Genomic DNA, 20,074 nt, shown 5'->3' on the forward strand with positions numbered 1-20,074 from the left:
TACAGGGGTGATGACCTGCATCGCGATGCCGTCCGCGATTTCTTTACACGCTTTTACCCCGATCGCGTCGTCGAGGTGGCAGAAAACTCTTTTGTCGTCACCTTTGAGAAGGAGAGGGATCGCGACGCCGCTTTCGACATGGCCCCGAGACGTCTTGCCAATCAACAACTCCAACTTTGTTGCATTGAGTATGCCCACCGCTCTAGGCGGAAGCACTCCCGCTTTCAGGACTCCACCTATCACCATTCGCGTCGCGATGGAGAGGAGCGAAGGCCATGGCGCGACCACTCCCCCAGACATCGGAAGTATCGCAGAACCGCCGAGGACGACAACGATGAGGAGCGAAGGGCTACGCGCCGGCCTAGTCGGGAGAGAGAGAGAGAGAGGTGCCGTACAACAAGTCGCGAGAGAAGCCGGGATCGACGACGTCACACAAGCCGCGAAAGAAGGTCCGACCGAAGCCGTGATCCCAGTCGAGAGAGATGGTATGAAAGAGGATTGGATACGAGTCGTGAAAGAAACCGCTGCCGAAGCCGCGAAAGGAGGCGCGATAGAAACCGTGATTTCAGTCGAGAGAGACGGTTCGAGAGAGATTGGGACTCCTATGACGAGAGAAGGCGTGACCGAAGGCGCGAAAATAGCAGAGATCCTTCTCGGGAGAGAGCCTTTAAGAGAGGACGGGACACGGGTCGTGAAAGAGGGCATGGCCGAAACCGCCAAAACCAGCGCCCCGAGAGTTACGGCGAAAGCCCGATCAGAGCACACGAGAAGCGACGAGACGCGAGCCGCGAACGGAGACGAGATGCGAGGCTAGACCACAGACGAGACGTGAGCCGTGAACGACGACGAGACTTTAGTCGTGAGCGGAGGCGAGGCGTGAGCCGTGAACGACGACGAGATGTTAGTCGTGAGCGGAGGCGAGGCGTGAGCCGTGAACGACGACGAGACATGAGTCGTGAGGGGAGGCGAGACGTGAGCCCTCAAGGAAAGCGGGATACAAGTCGTGTACGAAGGAAGGAGAGAAGCAATGAAGGGAGCCGTGAGCACGGTCACGAACAACGTCGTGGTACACAGCACGAAACCCCCCGCGATTTTCACACCCGCCCAAGCCAAACGGATGCTGAGACCCTGCGACGCTCTGATGAAAAGCACAGCCCGCGGAAGAAGTTCCATTTTGAGGGGGCCAGTGCGTTGCGCACCGAGAAGGAGGCCCATACCAAACCGAGTTCTTTGAAACCTTCGACAAGTCAAATGTGGACAAACAACGACACTTCCGCTGACAACGTGGAAAAGGATATTCATACTATTGTTTATGAGGAAATCCGACAGCACATTCTCGTACGCCAGGAACGCCATCTCGAAGTTTTTGTGAACAAAAGAGTGATGGAGTACGTCAAAGAACGCAAGCTCAGAGAAGAACGAAAGGCCAGCAAATCCCAACTCCCCAAGGAGAAAAAAGCAAGCGCTGCTACAGAAATGCGCACTTCACGAGCAAGCAATGACTACTTGGATGACTATTTTCGCAGTGCGAGCCGACCGAAGAAAGCGGGTGAGAAGAGGGAGGAGATCTCTGCGTCGTTGAGCGGAACGAGCCGACGCGAAAGACTTACGAGAAGCTCTCTCGATCGCGCGAAGTTGAAGACAGTCCCAGAAAGCACTCGCTCAGACGTTGTGACAAACAACCTTGATTCGTCACACTCCAACCAGAACTCGGATGGTCAAAGTCAGTCCAGCAAGGTCCCCACAAACGAAATTCCTACATCGGCGGCTATGACTTGGAGCTCAGATGATTCTATGGACGTCGAGGCGCACACTTCTAATCTGATTGTGGAAGATCACAGAACGGCAAGCTCAACGGTACACAGCACATCCATGCTCAACAAGCTGGCACATCCTAGTGAGGTCGGCGATGTGAAGGGATCCTCTCAATGCATGGGACAAGAGCCTTTGGGTAAATGCGATGCACTCCGAGAGCACGACGAGTACGAAAACTCTGATTCATCAATGCCCGTGGATCTCCATCCGCGGCTAGGTGGGAACGTTGCAGCCACCAAGAGAAAACGAACTCAAATTCAAAGTTATCACGAGAGTTCAGACGAAGAAGATGATTCTAAGACCGACCAGTTACAGGCATGCAAGCGCCGGAAACCGATTGAAGTATCTCCGAGAGAAACAGCGGTTGCATTTTCGGATGCAGTCAATGGTGCCCCGGTCTCTCTTTGCGATATGTCCAAACTCAAAATTTCAAAGAGTTCCATGGGCACAGTTGAACCGGCAAAGGCTGATCTTGTTGCAGTCGCAGAAAAAACAGAATCAAAGAGTGCACGAACTGCGGGTTACGACAAAAAAGAATGGCGGGCTGCCTCCAAACAACTCAAGAGCCACCATCAGTCTGAAAACCGTTCGTTGGAATATTCGAAGCGAGAGAATAGGCAACTCAACCGATCACTTCGGAAGCAACTAAGGATGATCAATCCCAAGAATGACCTATTCACAGCAAATAGTCTGAAGCAGCGCAGGCAACCGGTAAAGTATCGAAAGTCAATCATTCACGGCATGGGCCTCTTCGCCCTCGCACCAATTGAAGCCGGCGAGTTTGTAATCGAGTACATCGGTGAAATTATTCGCGGCTCAGTAGCAAACCTGCGCCAGGAAAAGTACACAAGACGGGGTATGGGAGACTCCTACTTATTCCGCCTGTCAAACGGTATGGTACTGGATGCCACGCACAAAGGATGTATTGCGAGGTTCATTAACCATTCGTGCGATCCAAACATCACCGCAAAGATCATATCCATTGATGGTGAAGACAAGATTGTCTTTTACAGCAAGAGAAACATCAAGAAAGGAGAAGAGTTGACATACGACTACAAGTTCGACTTTGAAGCCGAAGATCTGAAAATCCCATGCCTTTGTAAGGCGTACAATTGTAGAAAGTTTTTGAATTAGACAGAAAGCCCGATTTTTAGCGAAATAGCGCTCCCGGTTTTGGCATCACGGTAGCATTAGAGTTAACCTTTTCACAACCTAACACATTATTATCATTCAACCTTATCCCGATTGCTCTTATAAACTTCTCACATTAATCCGCGCTTACCGTATCACGTTAGCATAGGGCCAAAGCTCAGCTTTGAAGTTTTCGTGTGCCTAAAGTTAATCTCTCTCAAGTCAGCGGTTCGCCACCGCGGACTTCTTTCCCGCTCTCGTATGTTGCAGCAGCATTTTTTGATGCCCTGAGACGAGACTAGCTAGTGTCCACCAGCCTTGTAACGTCTGATACGATACAATCCTGTCTACTTGCACATCTGTCAAGAGCTCGCACACCTCTGATGTCCACCTGCCCTTGACCCGATCCATCTTGGACGCCGTGCCTAAGTTGAAATCTACCATATCAATGTTCGCCATTCCCCCATCTGCACCCCCCTTCTTGCGCGCGCCGCCCGCGCGACACAATCGACATCGAGCGCGCCCGTCGCCGCGGGCGGCGGGGTTTTGCCCGTCCCCGCCAAACGCATGGACAGCGCGCGTGTGCCCGCCGCGTTCCAGTCGCGTGGCGGACGCTTCTCCGCCGCGACTCTACTTGCTCACGCGCGCGCGCGCGGTGCGCATAAAAGTCGGGGCCGCCGCGCGCCGCGATCCGCGGGCAAGCATCCCCCCCGCCCCCGGCACTGGCAGCGCGCGAGGATGAGCGGCGGCAGCAGCAGCAGCGGGATAGAGGGCGGGGGCGCGCTCGAGGGGCTGGACAGGCTGCTGCCGCCGCTGGCGGAGCGCGGCGGCGGCGGCGGCGGCGGCGGCGGCGGAGCAGCGGGGCGTAGGCTGAACGCGATGTCGCCGTTCTCAGAGAATTTCGAGATGCTGCCGGTGGGGTGGGACGCGGCGGCGGGTGAGGGCGGCGGAGAGGGCTCTGACGGTGGGACACGGGCTGGCCTGGCGGCGGCGGCGGGCCAGGCGGGCGAAGGCGAAGGCGAAGGGGCGGCGGCGAAAGCGGCGTGCGTGGCGGAGCGGAGGGCGAGTGCGGCGCAGAACGGGGCGGGCGCGAGGCGGAGCCGCGAGGAGAGGAAGGTGCGGGAATCGCGGAAGACGGCGTGGAGATGTGGAAGAGAAAGTACGTAGCGTGAAGGAGGGCGTGATTTCACGCCCTCCTATTCACCAACGATGCAAGTACTGTAGTACTTTACTCCTTTCAAAAGGAGTACAGTACTACTTGCATCGTTGGTGAGTTACAGAACCCTTGGGTAACAGCGAGGATAGTTTTCCGTGGAAACGTGTGACTGGTGTTCCAGCAGAGTTGCAGCTGCCACTGCTGAATCGAGAAACTCATACAAGTTCCATACCCCAAAAGTTGAACACGTTCCCAAAAGTTGAACAAAGCAAAAATTTGTAATTTTTATCAACTAGAGTACCATTTCAAGTGCGGATAGCTCTCGGTTGCAACAACATTCAATTCAGCGATGAAACTGTCAGCTAAATATATATACAAATCTCATAATCAAGTCTGCCGCCCTCCGTTTTCATGGAATACATCCTTCAACAGGTGTGTTCCAATGCTGGGAACAGCCCAACTCAACTTCAAACCGCACCGATCTGTCTCCTCAGTGCACTGTAGTGTCGAGGCATGAAGTCTCGCAAGACTTCCAAACCTGAGCGTCTATTTCTCAAAGCCGTTGAGGCTGTAGAGAACAGACAGGCGACTCGCCGTGAGGCCGCCATAATTGCAAGATTGCCTCTCTCAACATTCCAATACGGACTGCAAAAAAAATCCCAACCTCAAGCAGGGCTCAAATTTTTGTCGGCAGCGGAGGAAAACACTGTAGTCGAACTCATTGCTCGCTATGCTCACCGTAGATTTAATCTTCGACGTAATGATGTTGCCCTCGCCATCCAGGATCTCGTGACTTCTATGCCTTTAGAACGACAGAGACGTTTACCATTCAAAGATGGTAAACCTGGGCAAAAATATTTAAAAGCTTTTGCCCAACGACATGCAAGCCGAATCAAGTTCGGAAGGGCCTCCCTACAGGAACAGGCAAGATGGCGTGCGACGAATGCTGACAATCTTACCAAACATTTTGCTCGATTAGAGGCAATTATCCAAGAGCACAACACTGACGCCCCGCGAATAGCCAACCTCGACGAAACTGGAACCACTCCTGATGACGACTGTACTAAGTCGCCTCGGACTAAGAGCTACTGCCTTCGTGGAAGCTACGCACAACAGCAGGCACCTAAATTTTCTAACGTCAAGCGCATCACAATGATGCGATTTGTTTTTGCAGACAGTCATGTCGGGAGACCTTTATTCGCAATCCGGGGCACACAACTTAAGTTTCGGTTTGTTATCAAAAACGGTATCAGGGTTATGGAGACTGTAGCCGACTGCCTTCCCCGTGACAGCTTGATTACAACAAGACAAGAAGTGGCAAGTGTCGACTCACATAATTTCTACAACTGGGCTGCTGTCTTTGCCGAAGACATGAAGGGACTGACGGATAACGGTAGAAAAGTTTTGCTCATTCTTGACGGGTATCGCTGCCACATGGCCTACCCAATTCTAAAATTGCTTGAAACCCATGGTATCATTTTGTATGCCCTTTCCACGCATACCAGTGGGAGCACCCAGCCGCTCGACGTCAGCGTATTTGGTCCATTTAAAGAACATTTACGAAACTGCATTGAAGAGCTCGCCACTCCCTTTTCTACCAACGTTTATGATGTTTTTGATTACTTGAAGGTAATGAGAGAGGCGTACGGATTAGCATTCACTAGGAAGAATGTGCTCTCTGGATTTGAGAAGTCTGGAATTTGGCCGCTCAACTACAAAGCTTTGCTGAACACTCCCCGACCTGCATCTACAATCAACACGTACAAAATTTTATCGGTTTGCCAATTGGAAGAACTAATGGAGGGGCGTCGAGCGAGGAGGAGAGAAATTATGGGCATCCAACCTGTTGTCACCAAGTCTGGTTTTGTAGACACAACTAGTGGCCTCCTGTTAACGAGCCCTCAGACCATAGTATTGGCGAACCAAAAGCACAAGAACGATACGCTAAGGCTGGCCGCAAAAGAAAGGAAACTAGCAGAGTCTGCTCGGAAAGAAGCTGAAACTAGCGATCGTGTGCGTGCGGAGCGTTTGCGACATGATGCAAAAGCATTGGCGTTTAGAATTAAGCGTTATGGTGTCTGCGATAGAGCTCCAAAGCCGTTAGCGGTTCGTCGTCAAATTGCCAAGGAGCGAACTGCTGCGATGAAGGAACGCTCTGCCAAGTTGGCAAACATGCAAAGCACCCGACATTCAATCTCAGACAGTTAATTTGGGAATATTTTTGGATGCTTTATTTGCATCAGCCAATAAATTTTGTGTTCAAGTTTTGGGTTCTATTGGAGACCAATTTGGATGGCATGGAATGAGGAACCAATGGACGGACCGTGTCGCACCTGTTTTGATTGAGATTAGAGGGAATCTGTAAACAGATTCCCTCCACTCTAACCTTTCTATTGCACCTGAGACGGCCAGAAGCGAGTATTTTTAAGATTATATTCCAAAGGTGACTGTTGATCTGTTCAAAATTTGGGGACCCGAACTTGTACAACCTTTTACTTCGTCGTCTCTCTAGCCAGTCTCACTCCTAAGTTATCCGTCTCGCTGCTGGCTGTGATCGGACAGCCTATTGTGGTCGGTCTGTCACTGAGGGCCGCTTGTTTCACCTGTGCCGGCCTAAACACTTTCCCTTTTGCCAGTGGTTATCTCCCACATATTAACCGATGCCCCTTGCGGAGACGGTGTTTTTAATTGGATTGAGTGACGACGCCGACGTTCCGTAAAGGAAGAGGGAAGGACAATGTCGGATGGCAGACTTGGCAGGCCGCCGCTTGGCGCGAAGGAGGAGGGTGTCAATGTGGCGATGGTTTGAGGTATGTATGAGAGGGGAAGGATACTAAGGATACTGGACTACAGTTGGCACTCAGGTGCATTATTCTTCTCACACGTGTGGACCCGCGTACGTGTCCCATTCGCCTCTGAACATGGCCCTCAGGGCCATTCCATTCATCGTGATTGGCAATCACGCAATCACGCAATCACGTCAATAAATGGTGCCTGCTCCCTTGTGGTTGGTTGTTTATATTACGTTTCCTAAAAAATGGTCATGCTCATTAAAGAAATAAACAATCGACTTAAAATTAATCTTGTGCTCCAACTTGCTGAACGACGTTAAATTAATGTCGTGATCGCGTGATTGCATGATTGCATGATTGCCAATCACGATGACTGGAATGGCCCTCATTTCACTATCAATCAACCTGTCACGCCGCACAGTACAGTTGTGAGAAGTGGTACAACGTTCACACGTAGTACAGATATGTCGTACGTGTGGAAGCTTCTAAAGAACACAAGAGCATATCATGCGTTCGTAATTCGAATGCCGACCGCCGGCAGGTGTGCGCAAAGGTCGCGGTGCCACGCACACTATCTATCGAATGCAATTAGATAGTGGCATTCGCCACGCCGGTTGAATGAAGCAATTGGGGCACCCGACGGCAATTAGCCTTGAGAGGAGGGACAGGCAGTCTCTTCTCCAAGGGTGTATCTGGAGCCATATACATCAGCCTCAGCAACGAGCAGCGGAAGGCGAGCGAGGAGCACGCAGCAACTAATAAAGAAAGAGCAAGCAACGCTCGGGCTTTTTGTGCCTGTTCCACGTGTCTGTTACACAACGCCATACTAACAGTTCGGAGTGCCCCTACACTGCGCGCAAGATTAGTATGTCAGAACTGAATCCCACAGTTATGGGCCCAGGCGCTCATGCCGGACATATTAATCTCTATGAACCACCCAAGTTAAGAATGAACAGTGACAAGTTTATGTGGCGCCAGGCAGTTCGTACATGGGCAATGAAAATAAGGTCTTTTGCTAAGGGAGGAGACAACAAAGCCAAAGGCATTGCGAACAGCCTTGGTATTACCTTATATTCAGCTATGGATTATTCATTTGTACAAGTGGTGGACAATGCTATTGCATCTGGAGAGTTTAAACTCGTCGCAGATGATGACGATCAAGATGCGATGATCGACCAACGAGAAGTCACAGAGAAAATCATCGAATTAGTTGCAAAAGACTCCGTCACGGACAGTGTACGAAGGTTGGTTAAAATGAGCCATGACATTCATAACTGCAAGCGAGGCACTTCTGAGTCTTTTGAGTTGTTTGCGGAGCGTTTTCGAGGTATAGCTCAGACATACCTCAACCATTGCCATGCAGGCAGCACTTCTCAAGACAGCCAAAATTTTGCTATGCTACTCCTCGAGAATGCTAACCTACCCTCATCAACATTCGCCAACATAGTTAGCATCCTCATCGCAGATGCCAAAGAGCAGTCGAAACGTATGACTTGTAATCTCAACATGCCATCCGCTAAATTCACGGAAATTGAGACGAATTTCAAGAAACTCATGGAAAAATGGAGGAACGTAAGTGCCCAAGCAGACACGCCGTCCATAGACTCGATCTCAGGTAACGAGATTGGATCCATGTTGCGCATACTTGGTAATAGCATCAGCAATGCTAAACCCTCATCCAACACCACGATGAAAGATGACAGGGTCACTTATGTCATTCGTCTTGAAGATGCTGTATCCGCCTTGAAGGATATCAAGATGCAGGATAATACATCCACGCTATCTCCTGGTCCTCCTGTAGGCGAAGGTGCAGTCTATATGGAGAAATCTAAAGGGAAACAACAGCCAAGCACTTTTGAGGGGGTTGAGGGAACAATGATGGCAAAGCGTAATGACTACCAAGGACGTCGAAATGGCCATTATTCCTTCCAGAATAGATACAAATCGAAACAACGCATCCCGGCAAACACCGGACCGAAAAGCAAGACACGATGCGCTGATTGTGATGAGCTCGGCCATTGGAGGGGAGATCCAGAGTGTAAAATAAGTGGAAGCAGTAAGCGTGTACGGTTTGATACTGAAGGCCCCGGCAATGATGACTTTAACAAGGGCAAAAGGCAGTATTTTCAATAAAAGGATTAGCGGAGCTCTGCGCTGATCCTAACCCAATTCTTGATGAAGGAGCCCCGATGACATGGGGCGCCATTGAAAACGCCGTCTCACTTTGCGATGCACTGCAGTGCATCGCAAAGTGAGACGGCGAGATTGCCATGGCAATTAAGTTGGAACTCGACCCACCCCTATGCAATACATCTCTCGGCTGGGGTAATAATTGCAGTGACGCGAAACCAATAATAGCGTCATGGATTTTGACAGTCATGGATTCAAATAACATGCCAACATCATTTACATTCCACCTCGTTGAGGGAAATTCCCCGCTACTGATTGGACTTGATGTCAAGGAACTCACAAACACCCTTAACCTCTACAAGGATAAGTGTATCATAATTGATCGACCTTCAGACTCAAGTCCTAGGCACTTCGACACATACATTTCTCCTATCCAAGCAGGTGACAGGAGACTGCGCATTGCTATGACCATGCAACCTCACACCAATCTAAACTCTCTTATGTCCAACCTCCAACATAAGTCGCAGAAAGCGCCGCTCCTTTTATCAAAGCAAATACATCGCTTTACTCATGCCACACCTCTTGAGGTCAAAAATATATGCAAGGATGCGGGCATATTGACGAAAAAACTTGAGGATGCAATCGATAAAGTTGACAATGCATGTGAGGTATGCGCCAGCAGCGGCCGCCCACTACCTTCTAAAAAGGTATCCTTAACCCACGTGAACAAAGCCTTCAACGAAGAGGTTCAGGTGGATTTCACATATTGCCATATCCGCGGCAAAAAACAGCAACTCATACTATTGACAGACACCGGTACTGGGTACACGGAGTCGAAGACTGTACAGAAAAAGGATATGGATACAATAATACAAAGCCTCGAATCCATGTGGGTGTGTGTACACGGAGCACCTCAGCGCATATCAGCCGATGATGAGTATAATCGCAAAAAACTCACATCGTTCCTCCTTGCACACGATGTGTTGTTCAAACCGAGGCCTGCCCGGCGCCATAACAAGGTGGGTATCGTTGAGAGGAAGAACGGCATCCTAAAGGAGATTATCAGCAGACTGGACAAAGACGTCTCACAGGCGGATACAAATATTATTGTAGCCAGATCCGTATTCCTGTCCAATATGTTCTCCGGCTCCCGTTTGCTAAGTTCATTCGAGTTGGCACGCGGCTACAGCCCTTCGATATTAGGCTTGCCAAACATACGGGTCACTCAAGATCTCCTTGACGCACATAAGCAACAAGTGGCAACTCGGGCCCTGCAGCGCCTCCTTCGATCACGGGTCTCCAACTCACCCAAGCCTGACATGTTTGAACCAGATGAAGACGTTTGGGTCTTTTATAAGTCCTCGAAACAGAACGAGGATGTCGGATGGATAAAAGCTAAAGTTGTGCAGGCAGAACAGCACTACCGCCTGGCTAGGAGAACACAACCCGGTCCCCCGATGAAAGTCGCCTATGAAGATGTGCGGATCGCACCGAAGGGGCAGCTAGCCCAGGAGCTCATGTCATGTTCGGTTGAACACGAGCTGGGATATGAGAGTCCGGTGGATGGGGGGGTGAACGTAGACGTGAGCCATATGGAACATCCACCTCACTCAAGCTATATGGCGCACCCATCCGAAAAACAACCAAAAAATGCCAATGATGACATTGGAGATTTTGCAATTGGCCTACAAAAAAAAGCCATTGAAAAGACAGAGCTACTCCAATCGGAGAAGACCCGCATAATCAACGAAATACATAACGTAATTGGCTCGCAGCAAGTGAGCGGTAGTAAGATGGAATTCGCACCATCGTGGATTGTCGAGCAAGCATTCAGCGCAGAGCACGATGGAAACTGGCTTGATGCATATGAGCCAGTTCAAGAGAAGGATGTACCGAGAGATGCAAATGTAATATCATCGCATGTGGTCTACAAGGTTAAGACCGATGAGCAAGGCGACCGGGTACTCAAAGCCAGGATTGTTCCCCCTGGAAACAGAGATTTGGAGAAAGATAATTTGAGGAAAGATTCAGCAACCGCACAGCTTTGTGTAATCAGACTCCTCCTTTCCTTAGTTACATTTCTTGGTTTTCGTCTGGGATTTGCTGATATCAAAGGAGCATATCTGCAGAGTGGCCCCATACAGCGCGACTTATACGTCCGACCACCCAAAGCATGGCAAGGTAAACGTGGTACGTTGTGGAGATTGACAAAGTTGCCCTACGGAATTGTTGAAGCGGGAAGACAATGGCAAAAAACCGTAGAGAATTGGATGCTGTCAGACGGAGGACTTAAAACAGTTTTCGGATTGAGTCAGCTCTTCGTAAAGCGCAATTCGTGTGGAAATATTGTGCTATTGGTGGCTAAAGTGACCGATGACTTTCTCATCGGAGGGAATGTTGACGATATTAACAACTTTGTAGGAAGAATGCAAAAAAGGTTTACTGTTGGGAAGTTCGTCATTGACGAAAGGTTTTTCTTCGACGGATGTGAAATCGAGCAGAATCCTGCCGGTGATATCACCATGAGCATGACCAGATACATCGAACGACTACAGTCAATTTTCATGACAAAACAAAGGCGCAGGCAGGCGCAACAGCCAGTTACCGATGCCGAGAAGAAGCAATACCGCAGCCTCGCAGGTGCTCTGCTTTACCTCGGGAACGGTGTTATGCCCCAAGCTGCATATGTCACATCTGTACTTCAGCAACAGGTCTCTTTCCTGAAAGTGCACCATTTAGTTGAGGCTAACGCCATGGTTCGAGAGATACTCCAGCTCAAACCAATATTGACCTTTCTTAGTCCAACAAATATTACCAGTGCTATCATCAGTACTTTTTCAGATGCCTCGCACCCTCGCGACAGGGACTATGGTCAGAGCGGTGTCATATCTCGGTTAAGGATTGAACAAGAGGGTCAGGACGACAAGGATATTTTTTATGTTATAGATTGGACAAGTCATCGACAAAAAAGGGTCAGCTACTCATCATATGGTGCGGAGATTCTCGCCTGTGCAAGCGCAGATGACCGTGGATTCTATATCAAGGAGGCCGTCAACTCCATCTTCCCAAAACGTGGTACTCGACACGAGCTATCTGTTGACTCAAACGCTTTGAAAGAAACCATATCAACCTTGCATGAATGCACCGAATATCGCCTCCGTCCGACGGTTCAACGAATTCGCAATAGCTTTGAATCGGGCGAGCTGGATGTACTCCGATGGATACCGGGACAAGAAAACATAGCCGATGCCCTAACAAAGCGTAAGGTTAGATTATACAAGAAGCTGAATGACATGTGTGTTGGAGGCAGGTTAACGACGAACCTATCCCTGGGATATGCAGTTGATAGCGAGACATGGCTCTGAGATCAATGGTAGAGCACATTGACGGTTGATGTAACGCGATCTTGTCCACTACGGGTGACACAATAAGATCAGCATAAGACTACGACTCCAGTACTAAGATAGCCGTTATCATTCCTGTGTTTGCCAAACCGATGCATGATCACTGTCGCATAAACACCCCACACACGGCGGAGGGGTGTTCGCGATGTTCGGCGGAAGACCCCGGATCGGCGTACCGAGGGTCTTGAACCAACCAACGCCACCGGAAGCGGGCCGGTAGCGGGTGGTAGAGCGTGGTCGGCGGGGACGCGCGCGTAGGCGAGTGGATCGACGCCTCGACGCCCCAGAGCAGTACCGGTTGACGATCCGGTACTGACGAGCGGAGGCGGATCGCAGCTCGCCGCGGTGTCGCGCGCGTCCTCTACCCGCTCGGTGGTAACTACTCGCGGAACGGCGGTGTGAGTAGAGTAAGCTGGGTGGTCGACCGTCGGTGGAGGGTTGCCTGTCCTCCCCCTCCCCGCCGGCGGTCGCTCCCTATATTTATTGTACAAGTTAATTAACCGTCTACAGTACAGTACGGACTGTACTGTAGTCGGCTTACTGTATACAGTGCGGGCCGGCCCGCACTGTAACGCTGTCAGCCGTCGGGGCTGACAGCCTACGTGTGCTACACGTGAGATACACGTGTTGGTGCGCGCGCGCTTTAGAATTAGATCGCACGCTGTAAGGTCCGTACCTTACAGCGTTAGATCTAATTCTAAATCTAATGTATAGTACAGTAGCCGGCGGTTATGCTACACGGCCCCCCCCTCAAGCGTGAACGTCCACGTTCACGTTCGCGAATAGGGGGGGTCCTTTTCCTTCATCGATACGTCCGCCTTGCCTCTTTTGCCCTGCGCCGCGCTCCCTTTCTCTCGTGTCCCCTGTCGCGGCTCTCTCACTTCGTCCGCCGCGACCTCGTATTAATACGGGGTATATTCCTCCCGCTGGTACCATGAGCACGCCCCGCCCTCCGCCGCAGGCGGGCGTGGCTCCTCCCGGCTTATCGGAGCCGGGCGAGGGTCTTTCTTCGACACCCCCGGCGTCCGCGGGGCCTTCACCCGACGTGACCCTCCCGTCCTCGCCGCCGAGTGCCTTTCAGAAGACCCGTCCATCTCGTCAAACGACGATCTCGGCAGAAGTGGGGACTCCCGCCTTCGATCGGTTCGCGGGGTCCCCAAGCAACGCCACCGCCGATCCTGAGAAGTCGCCGGTCATTGTCGCTCGTACCTTACCTCCGTCCGATGCACCCGAAGTCCCCGGCGGCTCCAGCGTAGTACCTTCTTGGTCTCGCCCATTGCCGTTAGGGTCGTCACGAGGCTCCGTTCTACCCTTGCGGGATGACCGTCACGACACGCTGTGTGATGCGACCAAGTTGTTCGGCGTAGCCGCGGACCAGCCCGCGCCCCTCTCCTTGAACCGACTGAAGTTTCCGTGGGCTCGTCGTGCCCGTACGCGTGTTACTGTATCCGAAATCCTCAAGCGTACTGAGTTGCGTCCCGATCTTGCGCGCGTTCGCAAGATCAGTGATACTGGCCTCGTCGAGCAGGCCTCCGCGGCCCTCGTGCGGCTCATGGCGGAGGGAGCCGGTGCCGGCTACCAAGTCCCCGACGAGATTTGGTGCGACCGTACTTTCGTCTACAGTATCGCCGAGGTTGAGTACGTTGATCACCTGGCTTCGGCGCTTTCCCACCCCGTTGGCGACGGCACTCCGGAGTTCGTCCTTGCCACGATCGCGGGGCTTTACGTTTGCCCCCGACCGTATGCCTTCTCTAAACCGTTGGTGACGCTTCAGAAGTCGGCGAGCGCTCTCATGCGGATACACTCAATTGCCGTGGCCCACCTTGACTGGTCGGCGTACCGCCGGGCCGACGAGAAGGATGGGCGCGTGTTTCGTTCCGCATGCTTCGAGTATGGGCTATCTCCCGCCGATTTCCCCACTCTGCCGGCGGTGGTGCGGGACTCTTTTCCGTCGTTGGGAGTCCATCCACTGTTACCGTACGTTCTTAAATACTTTGGGTACGCTTTCGCCGACGAGACTCATCCTGCATACCCGCGCCTCGTGTCCAATTGTGAACAAGAATGGGCGTGGTCGGTGTGTAACGCCGTCAGCACCGAGCTTGGGGTAAATGGCCGGGTGTTCGTCCAACCCGCGGCGACGCTAGACTTCCTGGGGAGAGTGACGCCGGGGCTCCCCAAATTGTCACTGAATCCGTCCGACCGAGACTCGACGCATGTCGTGTGGCCGTATGCCACTGTCCTGAACCTCCTCCACCGCGCCGGGGAGATAGGGGAGCATACCCACCGCCCGTGGACCGATTTCTCTACAGGAGAACGGAGCGTCTTCCTCCTGTACGACCTCCGTGCGGACGCGTTCTTGGCTCGGTCCGTCGTGATCCCCCCCTCGCAGGGGTCGGCGGGGCTTCGAAGCGGTGTCGGTTCGGCCGCCCGGTCGGCACGTCGCAAGCGTTATCGGGACCTGGACGCCGAGTCCCCCGTCCCGTTCTTCGTGGGTTCGAACCCCTTTTGTGTCGTCTCTCCTCTCAGCGCCGATGTCCTTTCTAGGGGTGTTCGGGCCCCTGCCGAATCATTGCCTGTCCCTCCGCTCCGTCCGATAGAGGGCGGGCTCTCGTCGGGCTCGTTCGGCGAGCATATCCTGACCCCGGGCGAGCTCGGGGCGGTTCCCGATGTACTTCGCGCCCTAGGATCTTCTCGAGATCGTGGTTGGTCCGCTGGTGCGTTACTCGGAACGTTGGCGCGTTGGTATCTCGCGCGGAGTGACGAGGCCCGACGTCTCGGAGACGAGCGAGATTCGTATGCCTCGCGATACCACCGGGTTCAGCGGGAGGTGGAGGCGCTTCGTGCCGAGTCTGGCGGTTATTCCCAGACCTTGGCGCGCGTCCGCGCCAATCGTGACCGATATCGCGTTGAACGGGACGAACTCCGAGCGTTCCGTACGTCTTCCGGTAACTCGCGCTCGACGCCGCCGGGGCCCTCTCCTCTGAGTCGTCGTCCGGTGCCGCGGGATCCATATGCTCATCTGGAGTCCGTACCCCAGTCAATCGGGGACTTCGCGGCCAGCGGCGAGGCCGTGGGTAGGGGTTCTCACGAATTGACGGTCCCCATCCCCGCTCTCGCCGACGTGAGCGCCGCTTTGCCGCGCCACCCCAGCTACTACCCCTGGTCGTCCCTCCGGTTCGACGCGGCGGGGCCAGGAGGGGAAGCGAGGCATTGACCCGTCCGTCGTAGTAGCTGTCGGTCCTTCCTCTTCCCAGTTCAATAAACGGGCCTCGGCGGTTTCCCCGTTGAGTAGTTTCCTTCCCCTTCGTATCGCCCGCTCTTTCTTCCTCTCTTGCTCGTCACAACTCCCTCGTCGCTGCCCCGACGTGGGGGTGTTTGCCCCCACGGCCCCTCCGTGCGCGTCGATTTACACGTTGGTCGAGAGGCCACTGCGGTTCGTGGCGAGGCAGCGGTGTGGTTCGAGCCGGAGACCGTGGTCGTATCCGCCGATCGATCCTTGTTGATATTGCCGACCCCGCTTATCCCCGCTCGCCCCACCTCATCAGCGAAGTCGTGGTGGTAGCGGGACGCCTCGACGGTGACCTTGGGGACAGCGAAGTAATTCGCGAACGCACGATCGCGCGAGTTCACAAGCTCTCCCCCTTTGCCAGCTCGTCATTCGTGGCTTAATTGACCACTCGCTCGACGGCATCAGTCCCCGCGTGCGGTCGTAGCGAGTTGCGTTCTGTAGCGGGGCCGGTGATCCGTCCCTCGTTCCCCGCTGGTACACCGACGACGACACCCCTGCGGCGTTTTAGGCCGGCGGTGCCCTGAGAGTCAAACGGCGGAACGGTGTTGTGGAGGGGGTCGTCCCCTCCCCGCGACGGCACACTACCTGTATCTTCGTGTCTGGCATGGCGCGGCGCTCCCGTGTGGTCAGCGGTCCGGGCTGGAGCCGGTTCGGCCAATGGCCCGAGATCCACGCCGACGCGCGGATTATTCGCACCTAACCGCATGCTAAGGGAAGGCGCGCCGCGTAGCAGTAGGCCAGGTCGGTCCCCGTTTTCGACAAGCGGGAGGTCTTTCTCCGAGCGGGGCGGCGGCGGAGTGACACGCGCAGTCGATGAAGGACTTGGCGCGGGTGTTGTAGTCGCCTGGGTAGAGGACCGGGCGTCCCGGTTGGGTCTTGGCGAGTGCGAGCGGAAAGGGGCGGCCTCGGGGCTGCCCAGCTTGCGGTTCGCCGTCCACGAAGGGCTGAGTCCACTGTACGCCATCGTGTCTGTCCGTCCCGTTGCGAGCTGCGTCTACGACACGGAGGCGCGCGTCCTTGATCAAACCCCCCAGAAAATTGGCAGAAATGTTTCCCGCCAAAATATTTTTTTGCCGAAAAATCAGATCTGTTGATTGAATCACGCCAAAAAACTTGCCAGAAATGTTTCCCGCGAAAATCTTTTCAACAGCAATGCCCGTGATGTCGATGCCGCCCCACCACGTCACCCCAGCTAACGGTCGAGTGGCGCGCTCGTCTTGTACGCATACGTATTGCACGTGCTGTACGCCGTGCACTGTCATTTCCAACCGTTAACTTTTCCATATTTTAGGGGGACGGCGGCGGTTTGGGGCGTATACCAGCCTCCGAGGCACGAGCAGACACCTCACTTTTCGCTTGCGCGTCGGATATCGGATCCCGTTTGTACTTATCACTGCCCATGCGCGTGCACTCAACGAGCGCATGCGCCCGCGGCCCGTCTGGTCCTTCTCCTCAGGGGTCGTGCCCTCTCGGGCAGTACGGACTGCCCGGGGCCTTGGAGTCGCGCGTTCGGTCGGCGCCCTTTCCTGGCCGATTATGTCAGGGGTCGTCCCCCCCTCTCGGGCAGTACGGACTGCCCGAGGCTTGTTCCTTGCGCGTTCGGAAAACGTCCATCGTTTCGGCTTTATACTTTTCCAGCGCGCTGCCGATGCTCCTCGCCTCATCGATTACCGCGAGGGTTGTTCTCCCTCGGGCAGTAAGGACTGCCCGAGGCCTATGCGTCACGCGTTCGGGAAGCGTGCATCACTTCGGCTTGATGTTCTTCCCTGTTCGCAGTCGGTGCGCTATACTATATTTGCACACGACGGGACTGCAACAGCACGAGTATAGCGCACCGGTCGTAGGTCGTCGTGTTAGTTGGGAGGCCGTATCCTCCCTCCTTTCACTCGACGTCCCAGGGCTACTGTTCGTGACACAGTACGCCCTGTCTCACGACCCGCCTCTCGTCGGTGATGGCGGTTCGTGTCGCGTGGACTTGCGTTGTCCGTGCGTCGACTGGACATCCCATGCTTCCCCGAAGTTGGTCGGGCACCCTCGTTGTGTCCTTGCGTAGACCCCCGCCCTTTCCGACCGCGAAGGGGGGGTTTAATTTTTCCGGTCGACGGAGCGGTTGAGGGCCCCCCTCCTTAAGAGTGAACGTCCGCGTTCACTTCGGAGTTGAGGTCCCTCCCTGTGCGTCTTCGAAGACGCAGCGCATATCGAGACACCAATTCTTCGGGGATGTGGGTGCGTGCCGTCCAAGTGGGTTGGTCGTAGTCCGCCCACTTGATGAGGAACTCCGTTGTTCCGTCTTCCATCTCTCGATGCTTGAGTAGCCTCTCCACGGCGTACTGTGTTCCCTCCCTGACCTTGTCGGCAAGGTCACGCGGGGTCGTCGTGCTCACCCGTGGGACGTCCATGGGCGGGGGCGCGTACACGCAGCGGTCTGCGGACACCCTCTCGGTGACGCCATCACGATCGATTGTGATGGTTCGACGATCGTTGGCGAGGACACGGTACGGCCCCACGGCGGGCGAGACGAGCTTGTTAGACGTCTTGTCCCCGTCGGTGGGGTTCAGGTAGATGAAGTTACCGGGCTCGAGACGTGTGTTAACCGTTCGAACGCGCTTATCGAAGTCGCGTTTGTAACGGGCTTGCGTGCGTCACAAGCTCCCGTAGGCCTTCTGGATGGTCGCGTCCAGGGTCTTCAGGAACTCCGCACGATCCGTTCCCCTATCGGCAGGGGGCGCGTCCCCGCCGGTTCTTCGAAGAGAAAACTCCGGCGGGGGCCGACTGAGCACGAGCTCAAACGGGGTCGTTCGTGTGGTTCGGTGTACGTGGGAGTTATATGCGTACGTTAACGGTCCCACGTACACGTCCCAGTCGTCTTGATGCTCGTTCACGTAATTGCGGAGCATCGCCGCAATCGTTCGGTTATAGCGTTCCACCTGGCCGTTCGTCTGAGGGTGGTACGCTGACGTGTAAAGGTTCGTAATTCCAAGCACTCGGCATGTGCTTTGGAAGAACTTTGCGTTGAACTGCAGTCCGTTATCCGACAGTAGCGAGCGTGGGACGCCGTACTTAAAGACCCACGCTTCGCAAAACGCCACTGCGACGGTGTAGGCGGTTACCGTGCGCAGTGCGACGACCTGTGTTAACTTCGTAAAGCGGTCGGTGATTACCAGGAGGAATCGTTTCCCTGCCTTGGTCTTTAGGAGCGGCCCCAGTATATCGATCGCGAGGCTCTCCAACGGCCGCGTCGCCGGAAACAACCTTAATCAGTTTAGGTGTTTCCGAAGCTTGACGCAGTTCATCGCACAGGTTCGACAACCTCGTACGGTCGACGCGACGTCCGCGGCCAAATGTGGCCAGTAGTACTCGCGACGGAGCGCGTAGTACATGCAGTTCTGCCCCGGATGCCCGGCGATGGCCGGGTTATGGCAGAGCCGCAGCAACCGGGCGCGTAGAGTCCGAGGGACCACCACCTGTACGATATCAGGGTCGAAGGGGTGTCTCCGTTTGAGCACCCCTTGGTGGTCCTCGAAGAACGCGGAGTCCCGGGACTCTGACTGTCGTGCCAATACCGTTTGGCAGAAGTCATCCACGCGTTGTTCTTCGGCTATCTCCTCTATCGTAAGAGGGGCCGGCAGGTCGTCCTGCGGAGGGGCGACCTGGGAACCGGACGTATCGGCTTCGAAGTCTTGGGCGCGATCAAGGTCCACGGCGTCGAATTCCTCGTTCTCTGCCCAGAAGGCGTCGGGTTCTTCTAGAGCAGGGGCTTCGTCGTCGCCCCTCGGTTCGTCGCGCGCTAGAGCGCGCAATTTCCCTCGGGATTTCGTTCGGTTTCTTGTAGTCACGAAGACGTGGTCGGCCTCGTGATCGCAGCTCGCGGTGCATACGTGGTTCGCGAGCTCATCCGAGACATCACGAACGGTCGTGCACGTGTCGTAGGTGGGGATGTCGTCGTCCACCTCGACAGCCTGGCGAGGGTCGTCGGCGACCCTCGGTGATACGAGGCGTGACAGGGCGTCGGGGACCTGGTGCACGCGCCCGGGGCGGTACTGAATGGTGAAATCGTATTCAGCCAGACGTAGCCGCCACCGGGTGAGTCTTCCGGAGCTCTCGGTCAGGGACATTAGCCACCTCAGCGCGTCGTGATCCGTCCGGACGGTGAACTTCGTGCCCTCGACGTACGGGCGTAGTGTGCGGACGGCCCACACTACAGCGAAGCACTCGCCTTCCGTAGCGCTGTAGTTGCGTTCGCTGTCGTTTAACGAATACGACCAATATCCGACGGGACGCCAGTCGTTGGCTTCGTCGTGTTCTTGCAGCAGCGTACACCCGAGTGGATACGCACTTGCATCGGTATCGATCATGT

At 54.3% G+C, this 20,074-nt stretch overlaps 1 protein-coding gene across 1 annotated transcript; it reads left to right on the forward strand.

Annotated features, from left to right (window-relative positions):
• Positions 1–1,476: 1,476 nt before the first annotated feature.
• Positions 1,477–2,949, forward strand: CHC_T00001983001 (hypothetical protein). The gene has a single exon (XM_005712875.1). It carries the CDS (start codon positions 1,477–1,479, stop codon positions 2,947–2,949), a length of 1,473 nt encoding a protein of 490 aa, XP_005712932.1.
• The last annotated feature ends 17,125 nt before the right edge of the window (positions 2,950–20,074 follow it).

This window comes from Chondrus crispus, genomic scaffold (assembly GCF_000350225.1).
Source record: "Chondrus crispus Stackhouse genomic scaffold, scaffold_120, whole genome shotgun sequence".
In the NCBI taxonomy this organism is placed as follows: domain Eukaryota; phylum Rhodophyta; class Florideophyceae; order Gigartinales; family Gigartinaceae; genus Chondrus; species Chondrus crispus.